Genomic DNA, 14,417 nt, shown 5'->3' on the forward strand with positions numbered 1-14,417 from the left:
CCTATTTTTTATTATTTCGCTTGGTATTGTCACATTGTCCACTATTTTATGTTGTACAGCTGCCACTGATGATGGTCTAGAACCGAAACTGGTCGCAGAATGAATAACATAATCACAAACAGCACAGTGTTATGCATTTTATAAAACTTGGAAACAAGTGAGTAAATCTCCTAACACATTTTCCGTATTGATATTCAAATCTGATTTATGGAATAATTTTCAGAGGTAAGTCACCATTTAAAAAGTGAGTATTAACTGCAGAAAAGCGTGCAAGTGAATAATAACTGGTATCTCTTCAAGGGGTTGTGCGTTTTAACTGCATCTTCGAACAATGCACATTTTCGCTAGTAAAAGTAGTTATCATAATTATATCAGAATTGGAGTAGAATAGTTTTATCAATATCTGCAATACTAAGGGAAAAAATAACTTTTGTTACCCATTATAAAACTTTCAGATCCTCAGGAAAGAGTTCAATATACGTAAAACATTTATTTAATCATTTGCCCAGTAACAAAGCAAAGTAGCAGAGAAGGTTTTAAATCCAAATTAAAATCATTTCTTCAGGAAAACTTCTTCTACTTTATAAAAGGATTTTTATTTAAAATCTGATAGCATCTATAAAAAAAAGAAAGTCTTAAGTATATCGGCATGAGCAGAACTGAAAAAACATACATTCCTTGCTGTTAAAATTAATGAAGTACACGTATAATTTAAACAGCCTCGTTTTATATCGTTTTTACGAAAATGACTTTGAAATGATATATGGAGAGTGTAGCTATTTAGTTGAGTCTGGAGAAGCTTATATTCTGAGCGTTTGTCGTGTATCTTCAGGTATAATAGCAATTTTAACCAGCGACGTACCACTTCCAGTAATTTCATTGTCAGATATTCTATCAAAGTACACATATCTAAACAGTGCTATCAGAAACTACGCGTCTTTTATACACGTTTAAGGAGTCGGTGCCTATAAACAGCATAGTTTCATACTCTGGAAGTTACACTACTGGCCATTAAAATTGCTACATCAAGAAGAAATGCAGATGATAAACGGGTATTCATTGGACATATATACTACACTAGAACTGACATATGATTACACTTTCACGCAATTTGGGTCCATAGATCCTGAGAAATCAGTACCCAAAAGAACCACCTTGGCCGTAATGACGGCATTGCTACGCGTGGGCATTGAATCAAACAGAGCTTGGATGGCGTGTACAGGTACAGCTGCCCATGCAGCTCCCACACGATACCACAGTTCATCAAGAGTAGTGACTGGCGTATTGTGCCGAGCCAGATGCTCGGCAGCCATTGACCAGACGTTTTCAGTTGATGAGAGATCTGGAGAATGTGCTGGCCAGGGCTGCAGTCGAACATTTTCTGTATCCAGAAAGGCCAATACAGGACCTACAACACGCGGTCGTGCATTATCCTGCTGAAATGTTTCGCAGGGATCGAATGAAGCGTAGAGCGACGGGTCGTAACACATCTGAAATGTAACGTCCACTGTTCAAAGTGCCGTCAATGCAAACAAGAGGTGACCGAGACGTGTAACCAATGGCACCCCATACCATCATGCCGGGTGATACGGCAATATGGCGATGACGAATACATGCTTCCAATGTGCGTTCACCACGATGTCGCCAAACACAGATGCGACCTTCATTATGCTGTAACAGAACCTGGATTCATCCAAAAAAATGACGTTTTGCCATTCGTGAACCCAGGTTCATCGTTGAGTATACCATCGCAGGCGCTCCTGTCTGTGATGCAGCGTCGAGGGTAACCGCAGCCATGGTCTCCGATCTGATAGTCCATGCTGCTGCAAACGCCGTCGAACTGTTCGTGCAGATGGTTGTTGTCTTGCAAATGTCCCCATCTGTTGACTCAGGGATCGAGACGTGGCTGCACGATCCGTTACAGCCATGGGATAAGATGCCTGTCATCTCGAATGATAGTGATACGAGGCCGCTGGGATCCAGCGCTGCGTTCCGTATTACCCTTCTGAACCCACCGATTCCATATTCTGGTAACAGTCATTTGATCTCTACCAACTCGAGCAGCAATGTCACGATACGATAAACAGCAATCGCGATAGGCTACAATCCTACCTTTATCAAAGTCGGGAACGTGATGGTACGCATTACTCGTCCTTACACGAGGCATCACAACATTTCACCAGGCAACGCCGGTCAACTGCTGTTTGTGTATGAGAAATCGGTTGGAAACTTTCCTTATGTCAGCACGCTGAAGGTGTCGCCACTGGCGCCAACCTTGTGTGAATGTTCTGAAAAGCTGATCATTTGCATATCACAGCATCTTCTTCCTGTCTGTTAAATTTCGCGTCTGTAGCACGTCATCTTCGGGATGTAACAATTTTAATGGCCAGTAGTGTATAATACAAAACGCAGCAGTTTATGTTTAGTAAATAGTATTCGAATATGGTGTCTGCTCGATTTCATTCGGATTTCGTAGCGCGTTGAGGAAAACCAACGGTATCGTATATATTTAATATGCCGGTGAATAGTTTTAACGGTTAAACTGCATGTTATGACGTCATAAATTTCTTCATGTTCTGTGTTCACGATAGACGTTACATTTCTTCTCGTAACTGATTAAGGGTCATTTATTTACGGGAAAGACTGAAAAATTTTGGTGACCATTTAGTAACTGGTTTTTTAAGCCATCAGCATTTCGACGGATTTGTTGCTACCCGCCATCCTTTCCTATCTTCTGTTTATCTTTTCATGTCTACATAGCTACGACACTATACACCCAGTACAATTTGTTCTGCATGTTCCATTCTTCGTCTCCACCTACTATGGTGACTTTCCTGGACTCCACGGCAGACGATACACAAACCTCTCAGCCGTTCATGTAAGTTTTCCGTCTTTGTTTCTTAGTTTATCTGCAGACTACATTTTTAACACTCCTCAGTAGCATTACTTTTAAATCGTGTGTAGTTTCTTCATATCCGGAATTCTCAAGGTCCACTTTGTCCTTACACACGATATTCTATTCAAGAAGCACGCTTTGAGAAAATTCATCGTCACTTCAGTGTCAATATCTAACATCAGTCGAGCTGTTTTACTGAGGACGGCTTTCTTCGCCTGTGACTGCGTGCTTTGGTTACGAGACTATCTGGTAGGGGAAAACAGTATGCCGCACCAGTAATCGAACACAGAACCTTGATTTCTTGGGAAATTCTCTTAGCGACTGAGCTATCCACGACTCGCTCTCAGTGCTTTAGTTCCTACTGAATCACTTTCGTACTTTCCAGGCTTCGCACAAATTTTCCGTGATATCTCTTCTTCCAGGAGCTCTACTCGCACAAGAAGTTACTTGAAATTAGGAATTTAAGGAAAGCTACTGGGCTCTTTGTAGCAGTCCAGGCTGTTCATAGTCTCCCAACAGTCCCTCTCGTCGGGCCAGCACATCTGGTGGTTATTTACTTGTTTATAACGTAGGATCGGCCAGTGAAATCGCTGATGACATCCACAATGAAAGGGAAGAAAAATTGGGGACGTGTTAAATGACCTGATACTAACCCGAATAAAGATGAATATAATGAGGAGTAGCAGAAAAGCAATTAGCAGTGAACTCAATAGGATTGGGAAGCACGAGGTAGTCGAGGAGGGAGAAGTCTGCTATCTTGGAAGCAAGATAACACATGGGGGGCAGAAAAATCAGTATAGTGCAGGCAAAAAGAAAGTTCATGCCCATGGTTATCGAACATGGGTATTAAATTGCAGAAACATTTCAAAAGAAAGCAAATTAGGAGCACATCGTTGGGTGTAAAAAGTCAGGTTGACTAATAACACAAGAAATGGGTAGATATTGCGCTAAATCCACGAGGAGAAGAAGATGGGAAAATCATTGATAAGAAGAAGGGACAGGGTGATACCCATGGCTCTAGAGAGAGCTGTAGAGGGTAGAAACTGTAAGGAAGGACACAGACTGGAATATATCAAATAAATAATTAACGATGTAGGATGCAAGTGCTGTTTGAGGTCCTTTGACCAGGAGAGTAGTCCCTTGCGGTCCACAGGATGACATTTCTTGCCAGACCTTTGCTGGTTCGTTCTAATATTATGCAGACAGCTGCCTCACTACAGTCTGTCGTAATCCGGAGTGAAATTGTGTTACAAAGTCCCATCTCAGTTCTTGTGGCTTTGCAGGAAGAGACCAGCATAGGCGTTGCGATCTGATGGGATGAATTCCCAGACATATTGCGTTTTGCTCCTCAGTCTAATGGGCAGCCAGTAAGAAGCACGATCTACCTCAGTCAACACTCCCTGACCATGCCGTCAACACTGCGTCACTGATCAGCATTTCACCAAATATTAATCCCGAAGACAGTACCTGGTTTCGAGCTAGTAATTGTAACATTTGTATGTTGTTTCTCATTATGATCTTCATGGGTCTACTGCCACGTCATCATAAAAATAAGTACTACACAAAGTCCTGCACCGCCTTCATGAGTTCCATAGATCAAGTTCTATTTTTCTCCGAAATCTTTTCCTCGGTACTTTGCAGTGCTGTTTCTTGTAGCCGTTTCCGTAATGAAGGTAAGGGTGTACATGCATTATTTATGTACACAGCACAATGAAAGTTTGGAAAATCACAGAGTTTACTACAATGACTTCTTATACTTCACCCACTGAGGTTTGTACAGTGCCTTCTTAACAAAGCAAATATAATTACTTCTGATAATAAAAACGATTTCCGTTAGTTAAAAAAAAATCATTGCAAAAAATGCGGGCTCTCTCCTAAGTGTAAATCTTGAGACGGTGAAAATCTGTCTCATGATGATGATTATCGGTCATTTAATAGTGAGTATGTCCTCTCCAAACAAGGAAGAGTTCTTCCACTCTATGAGGTATGCTCTGCATGAGACCATCAAGTTTATCTTGGTGTATGAGGTCCTACACCACAGTGTAGTCATGAAGATTGTCAGGTGGATTCGGACGCTGTGCAATGGCCACCGTCAGCAGGTCCTACATATGCTCAGTTGCATTCATATCTGGGGAATGTGCTGGCAAACGCATTCTGTTGATGTTGCATCTCTGAAGATAGCGGGACACTGCTAGAGTACAGTGCCATCTTGCATTGTCATGGATTACGATGAAGTGATCACCGACTTCTGGGCTGTAGGGCCTTAATTCGTTTGTAGCACCTCTTGGAGGTAGTTGTGGACCAGTCAAATTGCCGCTAGGTGAGAATCAGAGGGGTCCGCAGTCCCATCATTGTCGCCGAAACATTATACTTCCACCTGCAAACGGATGGACTTCCTGAAAGTATCGGCGTTACTGGTGTCGTCTAGCACTTCTCCAAACCCTGACATGTCTGGTGCCTGGTTCCGTTGGATCGTTGTAAATCTTCTCATAGGCCTTCTAGAACAAATACGGCTCTGATGCTGACTTCTACGCTCCGTGTGGTCTGAAATACGAGTCCCTGTTGTCATTTCCAATATATGTGGCAGGTGATGTTGGACGCCCATGAGCCGACAGCTGGAGGAAACAACCCTGAACTGGTGTTGTCACACGAGGACGACCACTGCGAAGGGTATCGTTTACATTTCTCGTCTCTCTGTACTTTCTCCACACCTTAGACACACTACTCTGTGTATGACCTACTGAAATTAAAGCCAGTATCCTGACTCTGGCGAAGTGCTGCATGCCTGTGGGTGGCATGTCGCTGCAGTGCTGAACAAAAACTGAATGAAGCTACTGTTGACAATGGATTTCTCTTTGCGTGCCGTTGCGCCTGTGGTGTGTTTACATGATTGGGAAACGGCCACAAAGCATGTCATTAGTAAACATTATCCAGCACATGGGCCCTAGTTTGAATAATGTACGAAGTGCGTCAATGAGACCTCTTGTGTCGTAGATTACATTTTAAGATATTATTCCAAGCTTTTGTTGAGCAGTGTAGTTCACATGCTGGACTAGGACTAGGTCTTGAAACATGTAGAAACGTTGACTGTCGAATTGCGTACTTGGTTGTTGGATCATGTCTAGCTGATATGCACTGTGTTTCTAGTCGTGAACTATACAATGGGGCTTGTGTACCCCACTTAGTAAAGACAACTACAAAAATGAAGACTGGATGCACACAAACGTTTTACACAAATTAAATCACGAAATTAAAAATTGAGGGGACACCTAGCAGACGAAAACAAACAGATCATCATAAACATACCAGCACAGACAGACAGAATATAGACATACAGAAAACAAACATGTGGAACACACACACACACACACACACACACACACACACACACACACACACGAAGACACACACATATGAACAACGAATATCAATACTAACAAGCACATGGTGCACTCTCACCTACAAAACAAACAAAGACTAAAAACTATCCTACATTCCAGATAACTGAATACACAGAAAACCAACGACAAATAATACCAACAAGACAAATACATCTCGTATTTAGCAGCTGACATCCCAGACTTCAGTTGAATTTATAGTGGACAGCGACCAAATATTTCAGAATTAGGTACTCAGTTCACAGATGGGGGCTAGAACGTAACATCCACCATTCTGCATTCGCAGAACGTCTTATGCATATGAAACAAAGAGCAACAGGCATCAAAAGAAAAACACATAACTGAGGAAAACTACCCAGTACACTAAGTCATTGTTGAAGGTAAACACACACACACACACACACACACACACACACACACACACATACATACACACACACACACACACACACACATACACACACACGCACTCACGCACGAGCACACGCGCGTGCGGATCTACATCTACACATGCACACGCTCCCTCCCCCTCCCCCCTTAACATTCCAACAAACACCCTCTCAGTGTCAGATAGTCCTCTCAAATATTCAGAACTCTCCCACAACATATTCCCTGTCCGCCATCTTATTTACATGGTTTTGTAAACAGTGACGTAAAAGTCTAAAAAGTACAGTCTTTTCATGCTTAAACACACACACACACACACACACACACACAAATACCAAGAGACACATACTCTTACACACAGAATGAAACAATGTTTGTATATGACAAGACAACAGAACTGTAGCGCAAAACATAGAAAAATACAAAAACCGCAGACTGTGGTAACAAAGCATACGTAAATAGTATTTCCTAATTTGGAATTCGTGGGTACATTCTTAAAAACTCAATTTTGTGTATGTACATAGAGTAAAGAAACATTTTCCTGTTGTTTGATAAAAATAAAATAAAAGGAAACCCCTTATGATGCCGAAACTTCAACGAATCATGTCTGTGTGAAAAAAGAAAGAAAAATTACTTGCTGAAGGAGGATTCCATGCAAAAACGAATTTATTGCCAAGCAAACACGGACACTAGATCTTCAGTCTCAAGATGAATACTTGTGCACGATCTCTCGGTCGGTAGACATAAGTCTAATTGTCATTTGCATCCTAGACCGTAGGAGCATTGGTGCTTTACAACCAGCAGCGTTGTCGTCACGGAAAGTTGAGCATTCAACATCTATCACGAGACAAAAAACACTTAAGATTAGCCACAAAGTATCTCTGCAACAGAACTGTCCTCAATCTTCCTGGACTCTCTTGAGACTGTGTCAGGACAGTCTGGAAACTACTCACTCGATCAAAATGGCTGTTAGAGCCCATTGTGAATGACAGTGGATTTTCCCAACGGCGTTGTTGGCCACGTAGATGGAATGGAATATGGACCAGTGGCGTCGTGCAGGAACTGTCTGATGACTGGTGACCCTCGTAGAGGAGTATGAAGAGTGCCCATTGGCACGTCTCAAGGACGCAGTCAAATGTATTCAGAAGGGAGTGGATGCATCCGTTTTGGACCAGTATCGCACAAGGACATCCGAACTTCACCATCACTGTAGAAGGTAATCAGGATCACGTATCACGTGGACAGGAAGCTCCAACCAGTTTGGACAGGAAGCTCCAACCAGCTACGCAGTCTCACAGTCAGCTTACCTACGATGCGTTCGTGTATCACGACGATAGAGCACTTGGAAACCGATCCCACTTCGCACACTGTTCTTTAGGAAGCAGGAATTAAACGAACGGAATGATGTAATGGCATGCAGTATCTTTCTTGGATCAGGCCACTTAAACATGCTTGGGATTTGAAAACAGCAGTCCGTCATCCAGAAAACGTAAACACACATTGGATGACATCAAGAGTGCCACATTCTAAGAGTGGAGACGGCTTGAGCAGAAAAGTCTGAATAACCTAGTGGACAGTATGCCAAAATGGGTTCAAGTATCTCAAAATGCACAGAATGGAGCAACAAAGAGTGGAAGCAGATTTTATTTTCACGGTTGTGCGCTTTCGAAATGAAGCGAAAAATGAAACTATGCAATACAGTTGCTTGACCCTGACGAGTTACACATTTCCCCACTTGATGCGAAATCTTTACTAACGGTCACAAGGCAGTTATGATAATGGTTCATTTAATAAAGACAATAGATAACTTTCGCAGGTATCCTAGCCACCAAGTGAGAGACACAGACAGAGGTCAACTACTCACCTATACATTCTCCTTCCTCTGTAGTTAGCTTCCCTTCCTGTCTCAGCGTCATCAACAGGTGAACCACATCATCGCGAAGAACATTATGTTTTTCTCTGTACTGGTAGGTTTCTGTTGCAATTCTGTCGAAAAATTCCTTTACGTGATTGGAAAAGAAACTCATTCCGGGGAGCAGTGCAACAGTTGGTAATGTTTGTGCGACGACTTGCCGAATTGCAGCTGGGGTCGATGTGTCAAAAACCTGTAAGAAATAAAAGTATCTTTATCGCAGTTATCATTATCATCGCACATTAACAGAAATGGATATTTTCCGCCTCTACGTCTACTCTTCCTGTTCACCCAAGGAATTAGAAAGAAACTGAAGAATTTTAACAGGAATTGGAAAAGTACCAAACAGATTATTATATTTATACCACAATGAAATAATGTTATATGAATATTTAAGGCCGCAATTGAATTGCTGATAGACATCTGATTTATTGGCAGAGAAAACGAAATTGGAATTTGGAGCCATTATAATGTCGCCCTTTCCTTCTTTTACGTTAGGATCACTCATGTAGTTATGAATCTGAATTACATACTGTGCTAGCATTAGTGTCTGCTAATACAGTATATGCTCAACCACAACTGTACGGCTTCTAGTACGTTACAGAAACGGTAATAGTTCAAAATAATACTTGCACTGACTTCCTGTTTTCAGTAGTGAACACTTGAAACAAAACTGCATCATTTCATACTTACTAAAACGTTAGGATAAAATTAATAACAAGCTTGTGTTTACTAGTTATGAAATTAACTCCTGAAACTCTGAAATATGTCATGTTTTTAAGACAATAAATGTTTGGCTTTTTGTACAATGCGAATGTATTTATGGAAAGCGGAGTACGTTTTTCGAAACATAATAATAATTTCCTATCTAGTTAATAAATAGATATCGTGAACAATAACGAACGTCGGAAAATATCTGAAATACGTGACATTTTTAGTAACTCATGTAAAAATGGAATTAATAGGATTATTAATTTGCATTGCACAATATTATCTCCCAGAAATATAAAAAGTTCTTATTACGTTGTGGACAAATTTGGAAAGATAGAAGATTTCGCGAATGCAGCTGTGCATAGCGTATTTCTTGGAGATATGAAAAATGAAATCGACAGAAAGTGCAAAATGGCTAAGCAGGGATGGCTAGAGGACAAATGTAAGGATGTAGAGGCTTGTCTCACTAGGGGTAAGTTAGATACTGCCTACAGGAAAATTAAAGAGACCTTTGGAGAGAAGAGAACCACTTGTATGAATATCAAGAGCTCAGATGGCAACCCAGTTCTAAGCAAAGAAGGGAAAGCAGAAAGGTGGAAGGAGTATATAGAGGGTTTATACAAGGGCGATGTACTTGAGGACAATATTATGGAAATGGAAGAGGATGTAGATGAATATGAAATGGGAGATAAGATACTGCGTGAAGAGTTTGACAGAGCACTGAAAGACCTGAGTCAAAACAAGGCCCCGGGAGTAGACAACATTCCATTAGAACTACTGATGGCCTCAGGAGAGCCAGTCATGACAAAACTCTACCATCTGGTGAGCAAGATGTATGAGACAGGCGAAATACCCTCAGACTTTAAGAAGAATATAATAATTCCAATCCCAAAGAAAGCAGGTGTTGACAGATGTGAAAGTTACCGAACTATCAGTTTAATAAGTCACAGCTGCAAAATACTAACGCGAATTCTTTACAGACGAATGGAAAAACTGGTAGATGCCGACCTCGGGGAGGATCAGTTTGGATTCCGTAGAAATGTTGGAACACGTGAGGCAATACTGACCTTACGACTTATCTTGGAAGAAAGATTAAGAAAAGGCAAACCTACGTTTCTAGCATTTGTAGACTTAGAGAAAGCTTTTGACAATGTTGACTGGAATACTCTCTTTCAAATTCTGAAGGTGTCAGGGGTAAAATACAGGGAGCGAAAGGCTATTTACAATTTGTACAGAAACCAGATGGCAGTTATAAGAGTCGAGGGGCATGAAAGGGAAGCAGTGGTTGGGAAAGAAGTGAGACAGGGTTGTAGCCTCTCCCCGATGTTATTCAATCTGTATATTGAGCAAGCAGTAAAGGAAACAAAAGAAAAATTCGGAGTAGGTATTAAAATTCATGGAGAAGAAGTAAAAACTTTGAGGTTCGCCGATGACATTGTAATTCTGTCAGAGACAGCAAAGGACTTGGAAGAGCAGTTGAACGGAATGGACAGTGTCTTGAAAGGAGGATATAAGATGAACATCAACAAAAGCAAAACGAGGATAATGGAATGTAGTCAAATTAAGTCGGGTGATGCTGAGGGAATTAGATTAGGAAATGAGACACTTAAAGTAGTAAAGGAGTTTTGCTATTTAGGGAGTAAAATAACCGATGATGGTCGAAGTAGAGAGGATATAAAATGTAGACTGGCAATGGCAAGGAAAGCGTTTCTCAAGAAGAGAAATTTGTTAACATCGAATATAGATTTAGGTGTCAGGAAGTCGTTTCTGAAAGTATTTGTATGGAGTGTATCCATGTATGGAAGTGAGACATGGACGATAACTAGTTTGGACAAGAAGAGAATAGAAGCTTTCGAAATGTGGTGCTACAGAAGAATGCTGAAGATAAGGTGGGTAGATCACGTAACTAATGAGGAGGTATTGAATAGGATTGGGGAGAAGAGAAGTTTGTGGCACAACTTGACTAGAAGAAGGGATCGGTTGGTAGGACATGTTCTGAGGCATCGAGGGATCACAAATTTAGCATTGGAGGGCAGCGTGGAGGGTAAAAATCGTAGAGGGAGACCAAGAGATCAATACACTAAGCAGGTTCAGAAGGATGTAGGTTGCAGTAGGTACTGGGAGATGAAGAAGCTTGCACAGGATAGAGTAGCATGGAGAGTTGCATCAAACCAGTCTCAGGACTGAAGACCACAACAACAACAACAACCGGAATAAGATGTTTTGCAGCCGAAAATCGGAATAAAAGTTACTGGAAAGAAGGCAGAATCGTCAATTTCGACTAACTCGGGAAGTTGCCGTATATCTTGTTTTGTTATAAATTCTAAAAAGTTAATATAGTTATCTGATGAACAGGCGGAGAAAACAAAAATGAAATTTACAGACCTCCGGAAATATAATACTACAACGGTTTCATTCTGCATTTTTTTATGAATGAACATTAATGTGCACGATTGGTCAAGGAATATATGAAAAAAGTATTTAAACTTACACACATTTTTTTAAAAATAACTAATTCTTATATCGCTTTTCATATCTGCAAAACTGCGTGTATTTGTTTGTATTTGCCAATACGGAAATACGAATGTAAACAAATAGTAACGTTGTAATACTAAACAAAAGGTTGTAAAGTATTAAAAAGAAGTATCAGAAATGAATTTCCCAGAGATTACAACATGGCGTCCCACAGTAAAAGTTAATATACTTCAGACGATGTGGAATGAACAGATAATTTTACATTTTGTTCTCTTCCTGTTCCAAGCTGGCAAATATATATCAGCAGAATTACATGATAAGTACGAAGTTGAAAGCACCAAGGACACGAGAACACGAACAGAGTTTATGTATTTAGGTATTCTCATTCAGAACATCGAATAAACACCATAAATTGAGTGCATCATGCTCCAGCATAGCGAAGGTACGCGCAGGTACACATGATATGTGATGCTACATTAGCGGATACTGTTGGCTAATTATTTTATCCCTTTTAGAGTCATGTCTATTCACATAAGCAAGGCAATCGCCAACGTTAAACTCTGCCCGACAGCAGAGAAAATCGCACTGAAACTATGCTTTTCAGGTTTCATGGGAAACGTAGTGATTTTTTCTAGTTTGACCATCGCTGAATAAATTTTGTTAGTGACATTTAGCGGTCTGAAGGTGATACCAAATATCATCGTAACGATAAGCAAGGAACTACAGGTAGGCATAATAAGTATACACTTTCAAGAAATCATGAAAACAAGAGGGTAATTTTTACACAGGAAAGCTAACTGATGATATCGGCGGAGTGGCAGAAACGTTAAAAATTGTGCCCGAAATACAGGTAGTATGCACTCCTGTGTTCTTACAAATAGAACGCTCTCACACGGTAAATGTGTATACTTAAATGTCCTGTATAGCATAACGCATTGTTTGTCGTTACAATTGCGACACCAGGAAGCAGGAGGGATAACAAACGACGAAAATTTATATGTCGTGCTTATAGAGTATAATAGAAAGAATATATTTGTAAGTGATTTGCGGAAAAAGATGGTATGAAATTTATCTCACAAAGCTGCCGTCTCTAGCAGAAGCAATGGACTTGACCTGGCTAAGCATCCAGTCGAACTGAGCTGCGTGACGGACAACATTCCATGCTACTTCAACCCTGTGAACAGTCCGCCATTTTTATCGGCGGGCTATTCAAATGGTTGAAATGGCTCTGACCACTATGGAACTTAACATCTGAGTTCATCAGTCCCTACTAGAACTTAGAACTACTTAAACCTAACTAACCTAAGTACATCACACACATCCAAGCCCCTGGCAAAATTCGAACCTGTGACCGTAGCTGTCGCGCGGTTCCTGACTGAAGCGCCTAGAACCGCTCCGCCACACCGGCCGGCGGAGGGCTATTGCCGGCGTTCCTGTGTGTGGCCATTCCATTTCCGTGAGTCCTAGATGTGAAGAAGGTGGTGGCCAGGATAAAGGTAATCCCTGTGTCGAAGTAGGAGAGGATAATAAGCAAGGGCAACGTGAGGACTTCCGTTATCTTGTTGAAAGATAGCCTCACGAAAACTCGAATACAGGTCAGATCCACAGACAGTAAGAAGTTAGAAATGTATCATATGCGCGCCAGTTTACCTCCTACACAAACCAGACGTGACCGCGTTGGGTTCACAGTGGCAAATATCGTACCATCATGATAGCATATAATATGCCAAAATTTGTTCTCTTCGGTGCTTTCACACTCTGGTATGTCCTTCGTGATACCGTACGCATAATCGTGGTCCGCCTGAAAAGACAGAGGGTGCCACTACTGCGTCAAGTTCTGTTGTTGGGCGTACCACTGTCACCAAACCTCTCTCTGCTGCCCGTCAAGAGAAGGCACAACAATGGTCGCCAGTCTGAGACTCGGCAGAACTCTAGATGTCATCGCACTCCACGTGTGGATGTCTCGCTGTAAACAAGCACACTTCCTCAACCAAGGTAAAAAGCACTACATCCCCACAAGTAACTTTTTAACTCTTTATTAAGTCACCGGTTTAGGTGTTACATTACATCGTCATACACTGAGATGATAAAAGTCATACATTATCCTCTAACATCGTGTCGGACCTCCTTTTGGCCGGCGTTGCGCAGCAGTCGACGTGGCATGAGCTCAACGTATCATTGGAAGTCTCCTGCAGAAATATTCAACCATGCTGCCTCTATAGCCGTCCATTGTTGCGGAAGTGTTGCCGATGCAGAATTTTTTGCACGAACTGACCTTGCGATTGCGTTCCTTCAATGTTCGATGGTAGCCAAATCATTCGCTCAAATGGACCAGAATGTTTTTCAAACCAATTGCGAACAGTTGTGGCCCTGTGACATGGCGCACTGTTATCTATAAAAATTTGGGAACATAAAGTCCTTGAAAGATTTCAGCTGGTCTCCAAGTAGTGGAACATAACCATTACCAGTCAGTGGTGGGTGCAGTTGGACCAGAGTACACAGTCCAGTGCGTGTAAACTCAGCCCAAACCATTATGGAAACACCACCACCTTGCACAGTGCCTTGTTGGCTACTTGGCTCCATGGCTCGTGGTTCTGCGCCACATTCGAAGCCTACCGTCAGCCCTTACCGTCTGAAA

The 14,417-nt window shown here is 41.5% G+C and overlaps 1 protein-coding gene across 1 annotated transcript in view; it reads right to left on the reverse strand.

Annotated features, from left to right (window-relative positions):
* LOC126163085 (probable cytochrome P450 6a13) overlaps positions 1-14,417 on the reverse strand; it is a 69,402-nt gene that overhangs the window by 20,916 nt on the left and 34,069 nt on the right. The window contains exon 3 of the mRNA XM_049919996.1: positions 8,546-8,786. Coding sequence (XP_049775953.1) covers positions 8,546-8,786 — 241 coding nt within the window. The remainder of the gene's footprint in view (positions 1-8,545; positions 8,787-14,417) is intronic.

This window comes from Schistocerca cancellata, chromosome 2 (genome assembly GCF_023864275.1).
Source record: "Schistocerca cancellata isolate TAMUIC-IGC-003103 chromosome 2, iqSchCanc2.1, whole genome shotgun sequence".
Taxonomy (NCBI): Eukaryota; Metazoa; Arthropoda; class Insecta; order Orthoptera; family Acrididae; genus Schistocerca; species Schistocerca cancellata.